Here is a 14,725-nt window from a genome sequence, read left to right as displayed (position 1 = left end):
AGCTAATACATACTGGCCCTGGCCCCGCTGCACCTGGAGGTTCCCAGGAGATTTCCAGACAAGCACGCAGAGCGGCCGGGACAACCCAACAACCAGAGACGCTCCCCGGGCATCACAAACCCCACCCTGTCTGGTGGCTTGCACACCTGTCCTCATTGGAGGAGGAGGAGGAGGTGGAGGAGGAGGAGGAGGTGGAGGAGGAGGAGGAGAAGGAAAAGGAGGAGGATGAGGAGGAGGAAGAGGAGGAGGAGGAGGGGGAGGAAGGAGGAGGAGGAGGAGGAGGAGGAGGAGGAGGAGAAAGAAGACTGTGGCCAGTAGAGCCAGAGCTGTCTCCAGGTTAGAATCCGAGGCAGGGCAGGGAGTGGCCGGGAGCCAGACACCTAAAAATAAGGGCAAGGGAGAGCCTGCAAAGTGGAAATCAACGCCCCTCCTCTGCCTGCCATGGTTTCCACATCACCCCTTCCCTGAGAGCGGACACACACACACACACACACACACACACACACACACACCGTGGCAGCCAGGGGGCCCTATGAAAGCCCAAAACCAACCACTCACTCCCCCACTTACGCCTGCCATGGATCCCCAGTGTCCTCAGCAAGTCCCAGGTTTCGGCAGGCATCAGAGACCCCGGATCCCTGGGCCCCGCCTCTGCGGTCTGTTCTCTCTCATCTCAGGGATTTTGCTCCTGAAGTTCTTCCCACCTGGAATGCCCCGCCTCCTCCCCACATCCCCACACTTAGAGGTTCTCAAGCATTAAGGCGCCTCAGAGTAACTCAGGGAGATTTTTTTAAATGTGTATTTTCAAGCCCTCCTCCCGGGAGTCCCACTCAGTCCCTCTGACCCCAGAATCTCAAAGTTAAGAAGCTCACATCCCACATTCCTACTCTGAGGAACATTTTTACCGAATTCTGAGGGATCCAGGAGCACAACCAGAGCCCTGCAAAGCCCAGTGGCTTTCAGTATCACATCTCAAAGGTCTCCTTTCAAACAGGCCTGCTGACCAGATGGCACCCTTCCCCCAAAGCCACCCTTCATGTGTCAGGAAACATTAAAAAACATGAGTGATGGTGCGGTCACTTGGGAAACAATTTTACAATTTCTTTTAAAACTGATTATCCTCCCACCCTATAACCAGATCCCACTCCTAGGATTTAGCCTCAAATGAAAGGCCATGTCCCCACAAAGACCTGCACCCAACACTTTCTAAAAACACAGTTGACCCTTGAACATGGGGTTTGAATTATGTGGGTCCACTGATAGGCAGTTTTTTTTCAACCAATACTGGAAATGTATTTGTTCTTCCTTATAATTTTCTTCATAACATTGTCTTTTCTCTAGCTTACTTTAGTGTAAGAATATAGTACACTAGAGGCCTGGTGCACTATTTCGTGCACAGGTGGGGTCCCTCAGCCTGGCCAGCGATCGGGGCTGATCAGCAGCCATCTCGCCCAGTCCCGATGGGGCCGATGGGGGCTGGCAGGCTGGGGAGGGGCTGCAGGAGGGCTCTAGGATGTGTCCGTCCCTCTCGCCCAGTCCCTATCGGCCGGACCCCAGCAGCAAGCTAACCTACTGGTCAGAGCATCTGCCCTTTGGTGGTCAGTGCATGTCATAGTGACTGGTTGAGCGGTCAACTGAATGGTCGACCAATTGGTCACTTAGCATATTATGCTTTTATTATATAGGATAATACATATTACATACAAAATATGTGTTAATTGACTACTTATGTTACCAGTAATACCATAGGTTATCTGGTCAACAGTAGGTTATAAGCAGTTCAGTTTTGGGGGAGTCAAAGGTTATATGTGGAGCCCTAGCTCAGTGGTTAGAGCGTTGGCCCAAGGACTGAAGGGTGGCAAGTTTGATTCTGGCCAAGGGCACCTACCTCAGCTGCAGGCTCGATTCCCCGCTCCCATTGGGGCATGTGCAGGAGGCAACCAATCAATGTGTCTCTCTCATCAATGATTCTCTCTCTCTCTCTCTCTCTCTCTCTCTCTCTCTCTCTCTCTCTCCCCCTCCCTTCCACTGTCTTTAAAAATCAATGGGAAAAATATCTTTGGGTGAGGATTAACAACAACAACAAAAGGTTATATGTGGATCTTTACTGTGCAGGGGGAGGGCACACCCCTCACCCCCATGTTATTCAAGAGTCAACTATAGCTTCAAATCAGAGCAGTATGTGTCCATCAACAGGTGAATGGATAATGTAGGTGACCTCCATTCACACCATGGACTACTCTAAGTGAGAAAAAAGTCTGAGCTATCAAAACATGCAACCACACGGGTGAAACTAAAATCATCACGAAGAGTGACAAAGGCCAGGCAAAAAATGAGCACGGCCGGTGTAATTCCATTTATATCTCATTCTGGAAAAGACAACAGTAATCTGCATATATCAAAGCCTAATATGATGCCAAAACCAGTTTGGCTCAGTGGATAGAGCTTCGGCCTGCAGACTGAAGGGTCCCAGGTTCCATTCCGGTCAAGGGCATGTACCTTGGTTGCAGGCACATCCCCAGTGGGGGGTGTGCAGGAGGCAGCTGATCGATGTTTCTAACTCTCTATCCCTCTCCCTTCCTCTCTGTAAAAAATCAATAAAATATATAAAAAAAGAAAGAAAAAACCTAATATGCAAATTGTCCCCTCAGGAGTTTGACTGTGAGACCGGGAGTTCGATCGCTCGCTATGACGTACGCTGACCACCAGGGGCTGGTGTGGAATGAAGGAAGGCCCTGGCCAGCAGCCGGAAGGCCCCGCCCTACCCATGCACGAATTTCGTGCCCCGGACCTCTAGTCTGGAATAAAAAAGAGCCGGTCGAGGGTAGCCTGAGCTGGGGATGAACTGCAAAGACATATGGGAGTGGACTTCCTGGGGCAGTGGTCGGCAAACTCATTAGTCAACAGAGCCAAATATCAACAGTACAACGATTGAAATTTCTTTTGAGAGCCAAATTTTTTAAACTTAAACTTCTTCTAACGCCACTTCTTCAAAATAGACTCACCCAGGCCATGGTATTTTGTGGAAGAGCCACACTCAAGGGGACAAAGAGCCGCATGTGGCTCGCGAGCCGCAGTTTGCCGACCACTGTCCTGGGGTGATGAGATGTTCAGTCTTTTGTTGTTGTTGTTAATCCTCACCCGGGGATTTTTCTAAGGGTACTAATTTCTAAGGGAACTATGGGGAAGGTGCAGCTGGGGAATGAGTAGATATAGCCTATCTCTGGCTGAGTGAGGGCAGGGAGACAGCACGGAGGGAGATAAGGGTGGGCAGGACCATGGTGGGACCAGAGAGTGGCTGGCAGAGGACAGATTCAGGATCTTGTCTGAAGACAGAGGAAAGGCTTGATCGGCCTTGAAGGTTTGCGCAATAGGCGAAAGGTGGCACCATTAGCAGAGAGGGGAAGACAGAGGCCAGAACAGATGGGGCGGTGCAGGAAATCGAGCATTCCATTGCACATGTGTTAGGTCCTGGGCATCCAAAGGGTGGTACCAGGGGTGGCTGATGTTCGAGGCTGGAGGTGAGACAGGGTCAGGGCTGAGACAAAAATGTGGAGCTGAATGAGGTAATCGAAGCAATACAGGCATACCTCAGAGATATTGCGAGTTCCATTTCAAACCTTGTGTGTCCTTGGGCAAAGGACTTCCTTTTTCAAGCCTCAGTTTCTCAGCTATAAAACAGTGCCACTCTCCCCCTCACTCACGGTGTCCCATCGTTTTGCTGGTCCTTGACCTACAAATTCCCTCCACCTCAGGGCCTTTGCACACGCTGCCGCATCTGCCTCCAAGGCTTCACAGGCCATGCTTCCACGGCTGCTTCCATCTCCATTGAAACGTCACCTCTTCACCGCACACACATCCTTCTGGCTTTTTTCCTACCTAACAATGTATCTTGGTAATTGTTCCCTGTTGGTTTGTCAACAGCAATCTGGGCCTTCCCCTGTTATTCCCTATGGCCACACCCTGCTCTTTCTTTCATGAACTTAGTATGATTTGTAAATATCTTAAGTATATGATTATGCTCCCTTGGTCATGAACTGTCACCTCATGAGAATGCCAGACTCACCAGGGTAGGGCCTGGGTGGGTTTGTTTATTATTTGTCCCCAGCTCAGAGATGACACAGACTGGTTGCTCTCGTTGCTGACAGGGAGTGCAAGCAGGCCCGGCCCCCGGCAGGAGTCCAAGGCTCTGTCCAGCCAAGGAACCACATCCATCGCACCCAAGTCTAGCTCTCACCATTCCTGCTTCAAAGCCAGTGTCCCCCCTGGGAGTGTCAGTTTGTCCCACGGCCTCATCCCCCTAATAGAGAATACGGGGGGGGGGGGGGGAGGGTGTCCTGGAGAGCAGGCACAGGGGCTTAGAGAAGCCGGGACGGTGGGGGATGGGAAAGCCCAGCCAGGTCAGGAGGGGGCTTGAGGGTGGGAGAAATGTGGGCTGGGTTGGGTGTTGCCTCCTTCAATATAAACCACAGGGGTGGGGAGCAGCTGTGCTGGGAGCCAGCTTCACCCTGCAGGGGGCAGCAGAGAGGCAGGGATGAGTGGGGGTAGAAGGAAGGAATAAGAAGGGACAGAGAGAAAGGGAGAGAAGGAGGGTGGGAGGGAGAGAGACAAAGATAAAAAGAGAGAAGAGGTAGAGAGATCTAGAGAGGCGGAAGCATAGAGACAGAAAGAGAGAGAGACTTACAGTCCTTGGGGTGGGGTTGACCAGAGCCAGGGAAGGATCCGGAGGTCAGAAATACCCAGGAAGCATTCCCTGGGACTGGGGGCAGGTGGGAGTCCGGTAGCGGCTGGGGAGGAGGCAAGGCGTGGCACACGGAGAAGTATGCCCCCGTGTCACAGATGAAGTCCGTGCAGGTCTCTGCAGTGGCATTGGTGGGAACAGTGGAGCACTGCCAACTTCCTGAATGGCCATCGACAGGGACATTCAGTAAATCATGATATTAATAAATCATGTTTCATATGCTTCATTAACAGGTCGCTTCTTATGGAACAGCCGGGACCAACCACCAAGATACAATGTTAGGCAGAAAAAAGCCAGGCACACAAGGCGTCCTGCTGAGCTGTGTACAGTGGGACGCGTGTCTGTATATGCCTGTGGGTGTGTCCTGGTACGCGCATGCTTTTCTGGAAGGAGATACCAGAAGCGTGTACCGGCGGCTGCCTCTGGGGAGGGGTGGAGAGGCTGCAATAGGGAAGGAGGTGGACTTCGCAACTTCCCCTTTGGAATTTTGTGCCACGTGCTAAGGTTACCTGTTCAAATGCTAAATAAGAACAAGAGAGAGAGAGAGAGAGAGAGGAAGTCAGAGATAAAGGAATTGGGAAGATAGGGAGGAAGAAAGGGAGGTTAATTTTGTTTAACCCTGGAGGCCCCAGACTTCTATGGATGCCTCTAGTCTTCCAGGAAAAGGCTCTGAGCTGTCCCCACCCCCCCAAACCGGCGGCCAGGACTCTATTTGCTGCTTCATCTCATCCCCCAGCCCAAACAGCTCTCCGCCCCAGGCTTTCTCCGGGACAACCATCTTTCCTCCAGAGTCCCCCCTTTGGGGTCTGGCCCTGGCTGAGTTGACTGATCACCCAGGAAGACGGAGGTTGACCTGTGGTCCCTCAGGCCGGAAGTGGAGGGGGTCCCTGCCCCATTCTTCGGGAGGCTGTGGCGTGAGGATCTCGTGGAGAGACCCCCAGGCTCAGTGCCTGGGTTCAAACTCAGCCTCTACCCCTTTCTTGCGGTGTGACCTGGCTGGTGGCTTCGTGCCTCTGTCCTCAGTCTTCTAGCTGTAAAGTGGGGCGAGGAAGGTGCTTCCTCTGAGGGCTGCTGGGAGGGTTCTGTTAGTTTCCCGTGGCTGCCTAAGAAATCACCACGAACTTGGTATTCTGTCCCAGTTCGGGAGGCCAGAGCCTGAAATCAGTGTGTGGTGGTGTGTGGGGGTGGCTCGGGCCTCATCCCTCCACTCTCCGCTCTTCACACGGCCTTCTCCTCTGGGCCAAATGTCACTGGATTTAGGTCCCACCCAGACAAACCAAAACGATCTCATCTCAAGATCCTTAACTGAATCGCATCTACAAAGACCCTTTTTCCAAATAAGGGCACATTAACAGGTTCTGTAGGGACATGTCTTTCCGTGGTGGGATGGGGGTGGGGGTGGGGGGTGGGATGGAGGCAGGGGAGTGGCATTCAACTCACTACAGGTTAAGTGAGGTCAAACCATTAGGAGCTCAATAAGAAATTTTTTCATTTTTAAAAATATGTCTTTATTAACTTTAGAGAGAGAAGATGGGAGAGGGAGAGGAAGAAACATCAATGAGAGAAACATCCATCGGCTGTTTCCTGCACGTCCCCTACTGGGGCTGGAACCTGCAACCTGGGCACGTGCCCTGACTGGGAATCGAACCAGCAACCTTTTGGAGCATGGGACGCCGCTCAACCGAGCCACGCCAGCCAGGGCTTTAGTTACTGATTTTAGAGAGAGAGAAGCATTGCTTTGTTGTTCCACTTATTTATGGATTCATTGGTTGTTTCTCGTCTGTGCCCTGAGGGAAACCCGAAACTTTGGGGTATGGGGACGACACTCAAACCAACTAAGCAACTCGGCCAGGGCCATAGTAAGATATTGATGGATATTAGCTATCATCTTGATTTTGCTTGGTCCATACAACATTGTGAAATGTTTTGAGTGAGTCGCCTATCTTTAAGATTCTAGAGCTTTTCCATGAACATGAGGATTTCTGGAGAAAAATCAGAACCTTTAGCATGGTGGGGCCAAATTCTCACAAGGCCACAGTGGCCTGAGTAGTGACAACCCTTTTCAAAAGGCATGTGTGGCCCTTGCCAATTTGGCTCAGTGGATAGAGTGTCGGCCTAGAGACTGATGAGTCGCAGGTTCGATTCCGGTCAAGGGCACATGCCTGGGTTGCGGACTCAGTCCCCTGTGGGTGTGCAGGAGGCAGCTGATCAATGATTCTCTCTCATTGCTGATGTTTCTATCTCTCTCCCTTCCTCTCTGAAATCAATAAAAATATAAAACTACAACAACTAAAAGGCATGTGTGTGGCTACTTCCCTGCTGGCTCTCCCCTGCCTGGCCCTCGGGGCATCAGAGCTCGAGCCTCCTGGACCACATCTGTCCTGCTCTCGACGGCAGCCTCACCACCCAGCACAAGGCCTGGCACAGAAAGCCAATGAGGGACGCAAGAGTTCAGGCCTGGTCCGGCCAGTGTGGCTCAGTGGTTGAGCATCGACCTATAACCAGAAGGTCTCAGTTTGATTCCCAGTCAGGGTATATGCCTGGGTTGTAGGTTTGATCCCCAGTGGGGGGCATGCAGGAGACAGCCAATCAGTGATTCTCTCTCATCATTGATGTTTCTCTCTCTCCCTCTCCCTTCCTCTCTGAAATCAATTATATATATGAGGTCAGGTGTGGCCCTCCAAAGCACTGTCACCTGGGCAGGCCCTTCCCCTCTGGGGACCTCAGTCTCCACATCTGTGAAATGGAGGAAGGTGTGAAATGTTCCCTGGGCCCTTCTCAATCAGTTGTGAGGTGTTGGCAAGAGGTAGGCATGAGGTTTGAGGTCAACAGTAACAAACCGCCATCTTCTCATTCTGAATCCTGGCTGCATGTTAGAATCACCTGGGTAATTTCCATTTTAAATACCAGTCCTCAGTCCCCAGTCCCCACTAATGGGGTTGTCCTTGCTTATAGAACAGATCTTCAGCATGGCCTTTGAGGCCTTTCCGCCTCTAAGATCCATCTCGTTTATTTATTCTTCACCTTTATCCTCCTCCCTTGCTTCCCATTGGGAGCCATTATAATATGTAAATGAGTCTCTTTTTTGGTCTTGCAAAATGACTGTTTTATGTCCACAATTTGTAATTCATACACCTGGCCTGATAATATAGCTCTTTTTTTAAAATTTCCTTATTGATTAAGGTATTACATATGTGTCCTTATTCCATTACCCCCCAAACCCCGCCCCCCATTCATCCCCTTACCCCCCTGTTGTCTGTGTCCATTGGTTAGGCTTATATGCATGTATACAAGTCCTTTGGTTGATCTCTCCCCCTTACCCCCACCCTCCCCTACCTTCCTTAAGGTTTGATGTTCTAATCGATGTTTCTCTGTCTCTGGATCTGTTTTTGTTCATCAGTTTATGTTCTTCATTATATTCCATAAATGAGTGAGATCATGTGATATTTATCTTTCTCTGCCTGGCTTATTTCACTTAGCGTAATGCTCTCCAGTTCCATCCATTCTGTTGCAAATGGTAAGAATTCCTTCTTTTTTACAGCAGCTTAGTATTCTATTGTGTAGATGTACCACAGTTTTTTAATCCACTCATCTGCTGATGGGCACTTAGGCTGTTTCCAAATCTTAGCTATGGTGAATTGTGCTGCTATGAACATAGGGGTGCATATATCCTTTCTGATTCGTGTTTCTAGTTTCTTGGGATATAATCCTAGAAGTGGGGTCACTGGGTCAAATGGGAGTTCCATTTTTAGTTTTATGAGGAAACTCCATACTGTTCTCCACAGTGGCTGCACCAGTCTGCATTCCCACCAGCAGTGGCTCTTAATTTTACTTTTCCATAACTGGTTTGGCTCCCACCCTCCACGGGCATACGTGGTCCCTGGCTCCTGCCGGCTGCACCCCTTGGTGTACCACTCACTCACTGGGGTGGACACCCAGGCTGCCTCCAGCTCCATCAACCCTGCTGCAGTGAACATCCTCAGGCTCGCCCCTACATGGTCCCAAGCGAGATTTCTTTGGTCAGTCAGTCAGGAGCTGAAATACTGGGAAATACTAATGTGCAACACAGTTAACCCTTGAACAATGTGGGGCTTAGGGGTGTCAACCCCCTTACTCCTTAAGTTTAAAACCCATGTATAACTTTTGACTTCCCTGAAACTTAACTTGTCCCTTAGTATATATAGGGAATTGGTTCCAGGACCCCCAGAAAATACCAAAATCCACAGATGCTCAGGTTCCCTATGTAAAAAGACATAGCTCTCCATAGCCTCAGACTCTCAACGGGGGATCGAAAGCAGTAGAGGTATTTATGAGAAAAAGTCCACATGAGGGAATCCATGCAGTTCGAACCCGTGTTGTTCAAGGGTCAGCTTAGTGATGGGAGTTGAATGTCTATGATTACTAATGAGTGTGAGCACCTGTGCACTCCTGTTGGCCTTTTGGGGTTTTTCTTCCGTAAGTTACCTGTTTATATCCTTTGACCATTTTTCTACTAGGGTTATTCTTTCCTTGCTAACAAAAATCTTATCAGGTGTTACACTTTGCAAATATTTCCCCCCCATTCTGAACCTATTATATTTGCTCATGTCCTTCCTTGAACAAATTTTTGATATAACCTAATTCATTTTCTTCATAATTTGTTCCTTTTACGTTTTCTTGAAGAAGTCCTGGCTGGTGTGACTCAGTTCCTTGGATGCCATCCTGTGCACTTCCTGGTCATGGCACATGCCCAGGTTATGGGTTCGATCCCTGGTTGGGGTACCAACAGTGGCAGGCAACTGACTGATGTCTCTCTCTCACATCAATGTTTCTCTCTCTCCCTCTTCCCTCTCTAAAACAAAAAATTAAATCCTTCTCTGCCTCTAGGCCATTGAATATTTTCCTCTATCAACTTTATAGTCTACCGGCAGGAGTAAAGGAGCACCATTTTATAGTAATAGAATTTTTAGCTAGACACAATAGACTGCATTTCCCAACCTCATTGCTCTGAGTGTGGTCACCTGACTAAGCTCTGGCCACTGAGGCCCTGGTGCAACCACAGGGGTCCTTCCTTCAAGGCAGGTGGTCTGGCTCCCTTCTGGTGGTGGCAGTGCGCTTGGACCAGGGCAGAGGCCACCGTCCCAGTGCGGAGGAGCGTGAGGTAGGAGGAGGTGAGGGTCCTGCTGAATGGGCAGGGCTGAGTCTCACACTCACTGGCCAATCACAGGTCTCAGCGGCTCTCAAACTTGAGAAGGCCTCAGGACGCCCTGGCAGGTTTGTTACGTGTACAGAGAGCCAGGTCCCACACGGTGTGATTAGCCTGGGGCGAGTGGGGCCCAGAAACTTGCATTCCCATGAAGTTCCGGGGATGCTGCCAGTCCAGAACCACACTTTGAGAACCACGGGTCTGACTTGTGTAAGTCTAACCTTCACATGTCCTTCACTCCCTCTCCTGGACCTTAGCTGTGGCTAAGTTAACACTCCCGTGGAGTGCCATGTCTGCACAGAACATCTGGACAGAGTGGGACCCTGTGCCACATCCCAGCGGAGCAGACGACGCTGCTGCTCCGCCACACCGGCCTCCCGAGTGCCTCCTTGTCCACGGAGGCTGGAGGCCTGAGCTGCCTTGTACGAGCCCCTGGCCAGCTGGAATCAGTCAGGTCCTGCCAATAGGAGGCTTCCGGTGGGAGCAGAGGGTGGGCAGCTGGACAGCCATTCTGCTCAGTGCAGCAGGGACACAAGTGGACTTTAGAAGGGCCACTGACCCCTTTCGTCCCTCTAGCCCCCCAGTGGAGGCGCCTGCCTTTAGTGACTACGGTCCCTGCCCCTCCGTGGCTCCTCCAGCTTCCCCAGGGCCTTGGTAATCGACCCCCTGTATGAAACCCTGTTTGAAACGAGAGGAGTTTCTTACTGATTCCACAGGAACTCCTCCAGCACGGGCATCGGCAGCTGGGGAGGAAGGGGGGCAGGAGGAGGGGCTCCCCAAAGCCATTCTTTAAAACGGCAGTTACGTGACTGAAGACCCAGTAAGAGCAGAGTGCTGTGGGCTCCTCCTCCACAACCTAAGGGGCAAATGTCCTCGCTGAGTCTCAGTGGGCATCTCCGCCAACAGTGGCTCCTCCAGGCACGCAGTGCGGCTGCAACGCTCATTCTTCACCACCCGTGTCTGTTTTGGGGATTGTGGGTATTCGAGGCTCCTAAAAGAGCCTCAGACAGCTATCCTCTTTTCCTGTTTTCTGGAACAATGTGTACAAGGTAGGAATTACCTGATCCTTCAAACCCTGGCACAGCTCATTTGCACAGGTATTCAAGCTCAAAGCATTAAAAAAAAAGTGTGTCGGGGGTTATTTTGGTCTTTTTGGTTATTTCTCCTTATGCCAATTTTGGCATATTTTTTCCAGACACTTTCACATACAGCAATTACTGCTCGTGCTGGGCTGTTTAAATCTGATTATTTATCTAGACCATGCATGGACTCGGCCAGGCTGTCACAGAAACAGCACCCCAATTCTTGGGGGAGGTCAGGGCCAGTGGAGAGGGGTGCTGTGGAGACAGTCACGTGGCAGTGGAGGAGCGTGGTAGTGTGGATCAAGCTGGAATCTCGCTGTCCTCACCACACACTTCCACCCACAAACCAGGCTGGGGTTGCTGGTGCCAGTGATACCGGAGGGCTATGGAGAGGGGCTCTCTCCCGTGCTCCCAGCTGCCCCCAGGAAGCTGCTCCTGCCCAACACCTCTCAGCACGCTGGGGAGGACACACACAAAGACCCGGGGTGCTCAGTGTCCAGAACGCTGCACTGTCACTCGATAACAGCTGGACTCCTTCTCGCCTTGTTGGGACCTAGGCCCAGGCCCGAGTCAGCCTGGAGGGAAGAGCTTGACTGATGGAGTCTCTGGGAAGCTGGCAGCCCTGGTCCATCCGCCTTAGCCAAGCCCCAAAGCCCATCTGCCCATTGAGCAATGTACTAGCATCAACTCAGCACGGATTAACCCCTACCCACTGAACATGCTCAAGACAACCTTTGAAACAAGTTGCCAGAATCGCAGATTTGGTACACTGGTCATCACGGCACATGGACTTGTAAACTGACGCCTTCCAGGCTCGGAGGAAGGGGGTGGGCGGTGTCCATTTGCCCCGTGAGTAGGCGCTTTACCGGCTGCTCTTTGACCTGGAACTCCCCACTCGCCCCCAGACATAGCCCTTTGCCCTAAGCTGGGCTGGAACCCTGGGTTAGCCAGGCCCGCCCACTCCTGACCCCGAGTCCCTCCGCCTGGACAGTGTGGGCAGCCAGGCGCCTCTACACACTCCACACACACACACACACAAATCAAGAAAATGTTTTAATTGTAAAACTAACTTGAGGGAGGGGAGGTGGGGCTGCGCCGAGGGACAGGAACCTGATTCTTCACGCAGTGGTTCTGTCCCCGGTGCCCCCACAGGACAGGGACCAGCTGTCCCCGCTGGGAGCAGGGGCTAGTGTTATAAAATGACAATATAAATAGACTTCTAGAAAAGAAGAGGCTGTCCAGGTGCAGTAGTCATTTTCTGCAGAGGCTGGGGTGGGGGAAGCCCTGACCTCTCCCCATCCAACCACAGAAAGGAGATGCAGGGCTAAGGGAGAAGGCCACTCTTCAGACATTCATGATCGACCCCCGCCATGGCTCAGGGGGAGACGGGGTTGTATGTGAGGCAAGGTCAGAGACACCCACTCGCAGTCTGGAGGACAGAGGAGCTGAACCTTCTGCTGTGTGCACACCCATGTGTACACACACATGCACACGCACACACACGCACACGCACACGCACACACACACCTCTTTCGTAGTGTTCTTTCCACCGCTAGCAGCCCCCCTGCAGAGTTCCAGTGATGGGAAGCTGCCTGTCCTTGGGGACAGGGAAACACGGGGAGGGCCTGTCCTGTAGGGTGGAGGATCTGGGAGCCTCACTCGCTCCCACAAATCCCGTATTTTGAGTCACAAAATCAAAACTGGAGTTCAGTAGTAGGTCCCACACACTGCCCCAGTAACGAAGGCAGTGCCATACGGAGTGTCTCCCAGGCCAGGAGGACCAGGGGCCGGCCCCCTACTGGCCTCCGGCAAGGCAGGGTAACCCAAGGGGCTCTTTGGTTCAGGGACAGGGCACCGAGCCTCATCTGGTGCGGTTGTGGCGCATGAGGGGCACGATGCTGGCGGGCGGGCCCGCTTTGGCCAGGAACGGGTGCTTCAGCAGCTCCGCTGCCGTGGCCCGCTGTGCTGGGTCACGCACCAGCAGGCGGTCCAGGAAGCCCTTCAGGGACGGCGACACCTGTGGGGGCGGCAGGGCAGGGTCTGAGCGCCAGCTCCACTGCTCACTCGCTGTGGGGCCTCAGCCGCCTCTTCTCTGCCGATGGCTGACATCCATTGCCCAGGTCGGGAGGAAAGAGGTGCCCTGTGTCTAGAGCTTGGCCCCACGGACTCCTTTCCTCCCTATTTTCAAAGTTTGGTGAGGAGCTGGCAGCAGCGGGGCCCTGGAGGCACCCCTTCCCCCGATAGCTCGACCTGGAAGGCCCCTCTCAGGGCCTGACCGTGCTGTGTGCCTTCAGCCAGGCCAGCGTGAGCACCTCTGTGGGATGAGGGCAAAGAGCCCAGCACCCAGTAAATGCCATCCCAGGAGATATCAAGGCCCCAGTCCTGGCCACCCCAGCCACCCCACAGGCTGTGTATCTCCCTTACCACCCGCCTGCCGGCAGGGCCCACCTTGTGCAGGTTCTTCAGTCGGGGTGGCAGGTTGTCCCGAATCATCTTCATGGCTTTGAGGGGTGGCTCATTGAAGTAGGGGGGCTCCCCGTCCACCATCTCAATCACCATCACCCCCAGCGACCAGATGTCCACCTGCAGCGGAGGAAGGGACGGCAGGGCTTGTGCTGGGTGGGCCAGGGCTTGGGGGAAGCCCGGGGAGGGACTTTGCCTCTCAGCAACCTGAGGCCCGGACCCGGAACCCCTGCTCTGACACGCAGCCTGCCAAACGCACGCACTCTTCACCCAGGGAACCCCCTGAAGGGTTCTGCCCACCTAGCCTGTCCCTTTCTTTTTGCTAAGCACAACTGGTTTCCTCTGGTGGACCCCCACCCTTCCTCACACTTAGCCAGGGGCAGGTGGGGGGAAGGGGAGGCAAGGGCATGACCAGGTTGGTTGGGACACAGTAACTGGGTCAGGAATGGGCACATGACACAAGCTGGACCAATCAGAGTCGACCCTGAGACTATAAGCCAAATATCCTATGGTGTTCACAGGAGGGAGACATATCCCAGTTGTCGGGGTCATCTCTGCTGTCACAAGGGGAGCGCCTGACTGAGAGTGTCAGGGCCTGAAGGGAGGGAGCATGTGGATGGCTAGGCCTGAAACCTGTCAAAATTTTGGGGACCCTTAGCTTCCAGGTTTTGCGAAATCCATTTGAGCAGGGTTTGTCACCCACGGGCTGTCCTGATTGAGATGTCCCCTCAGAATCTCACACCAGTCTCCCCTCCCAGTGTGACCCCACTCCAGCCTGAGGCCCCCAAGATGTGCTTCCCAGGATGTCTGTCCCAGGGCCAGGCACTGGCCAGGCCTTGCTGCCTGGCTGTGGAGGAATCCTCAGGGCCTCGGGCATTCACAGCCTCAGGGCCGGGCAGGTGATGGCAGTGACGCAGGTCAGTGTACCTAACAGGACCGGGCGGGGGCTACGACCGAGACGCAGGTGCCGCCCTTCCTACAGCAGAGCAGCTGCCGTGCTGCCAACTGTTGCCATGTGGGAATTTGGCCTCAGTGTGACCAAACATCTCGGTTTTCTGATGGAGAATGGAAATTCGGACTTCTATGAGAGACTTCTCTTTTTTAAATGCTTGCAAAAGCATCTTCAGGCCAACCAGCCAGGAGCCAGCCACTTTGTGGCCTCTGCACCAGCTGTCAATCAAAGCCGTGACCACTTCTGCTCAGCATTCTGTTCTCACTGCCAAGCACTGGGTCTGGCTCAGAACTAGTGCCCAA

At 52.7% G+C, this 14,725-nt stretch overlaps 1 protein-coding gene across 3 annotated transcripts in view; it reads right to left on the bottom strand.

Moving 5' to 3' along the window:
• Window positions 1–12,054: 12,054 nt before the first annotated feature.
• Window positions 12,055–14,725, bottom strand: part of PAK4 (p21 (RAC1) activated kinase 4) — a 49,051-nt gene continuing 46,380 nt past the window's right edge. For all 3 annotated transcript variants that reach the window (XM_028142733.2, XM_028142735.2, XM_028142734.2), the window contains exons 9-10: window positions 13,457–13,591; window positions 12,055–13,025 (exon numbers count right to left, since the gene is read on the bottom strand). In XM_028142733.2, the coding sequence (XP_027998534.1) occupies window positions 12,870–13,025; window positions 13,457–13,591 (291 nt within the window). In that variant the 3' untranslated portion in view covers window positions 12,055–12,869. The remainder of the gene's footprint in view (window positions 13,026–13,456; window positions 13,592–14,725) is intronic.

The sequence above is a fragment of the Eptesicus fuscus genome, chromosome 21 (assembly GCF_027574615.1).
Source record: "Eptesicus fuscus isolate TK198812 chromosome 21, DD_ASM_mEF_20220401, whole genome shotgun sequence".
NCBI classification, from domain to species: Eukaryota; Metazoa; Chordata; class Mammalia; order Chiroptera; family Vespertilionidae; genus Eptesicus; species Eptesicus fuscus.
Note: the sequence above shows the minus strand (reverse complement) of the source record. Positions and strands in the feature narration are given on the sequence as shown.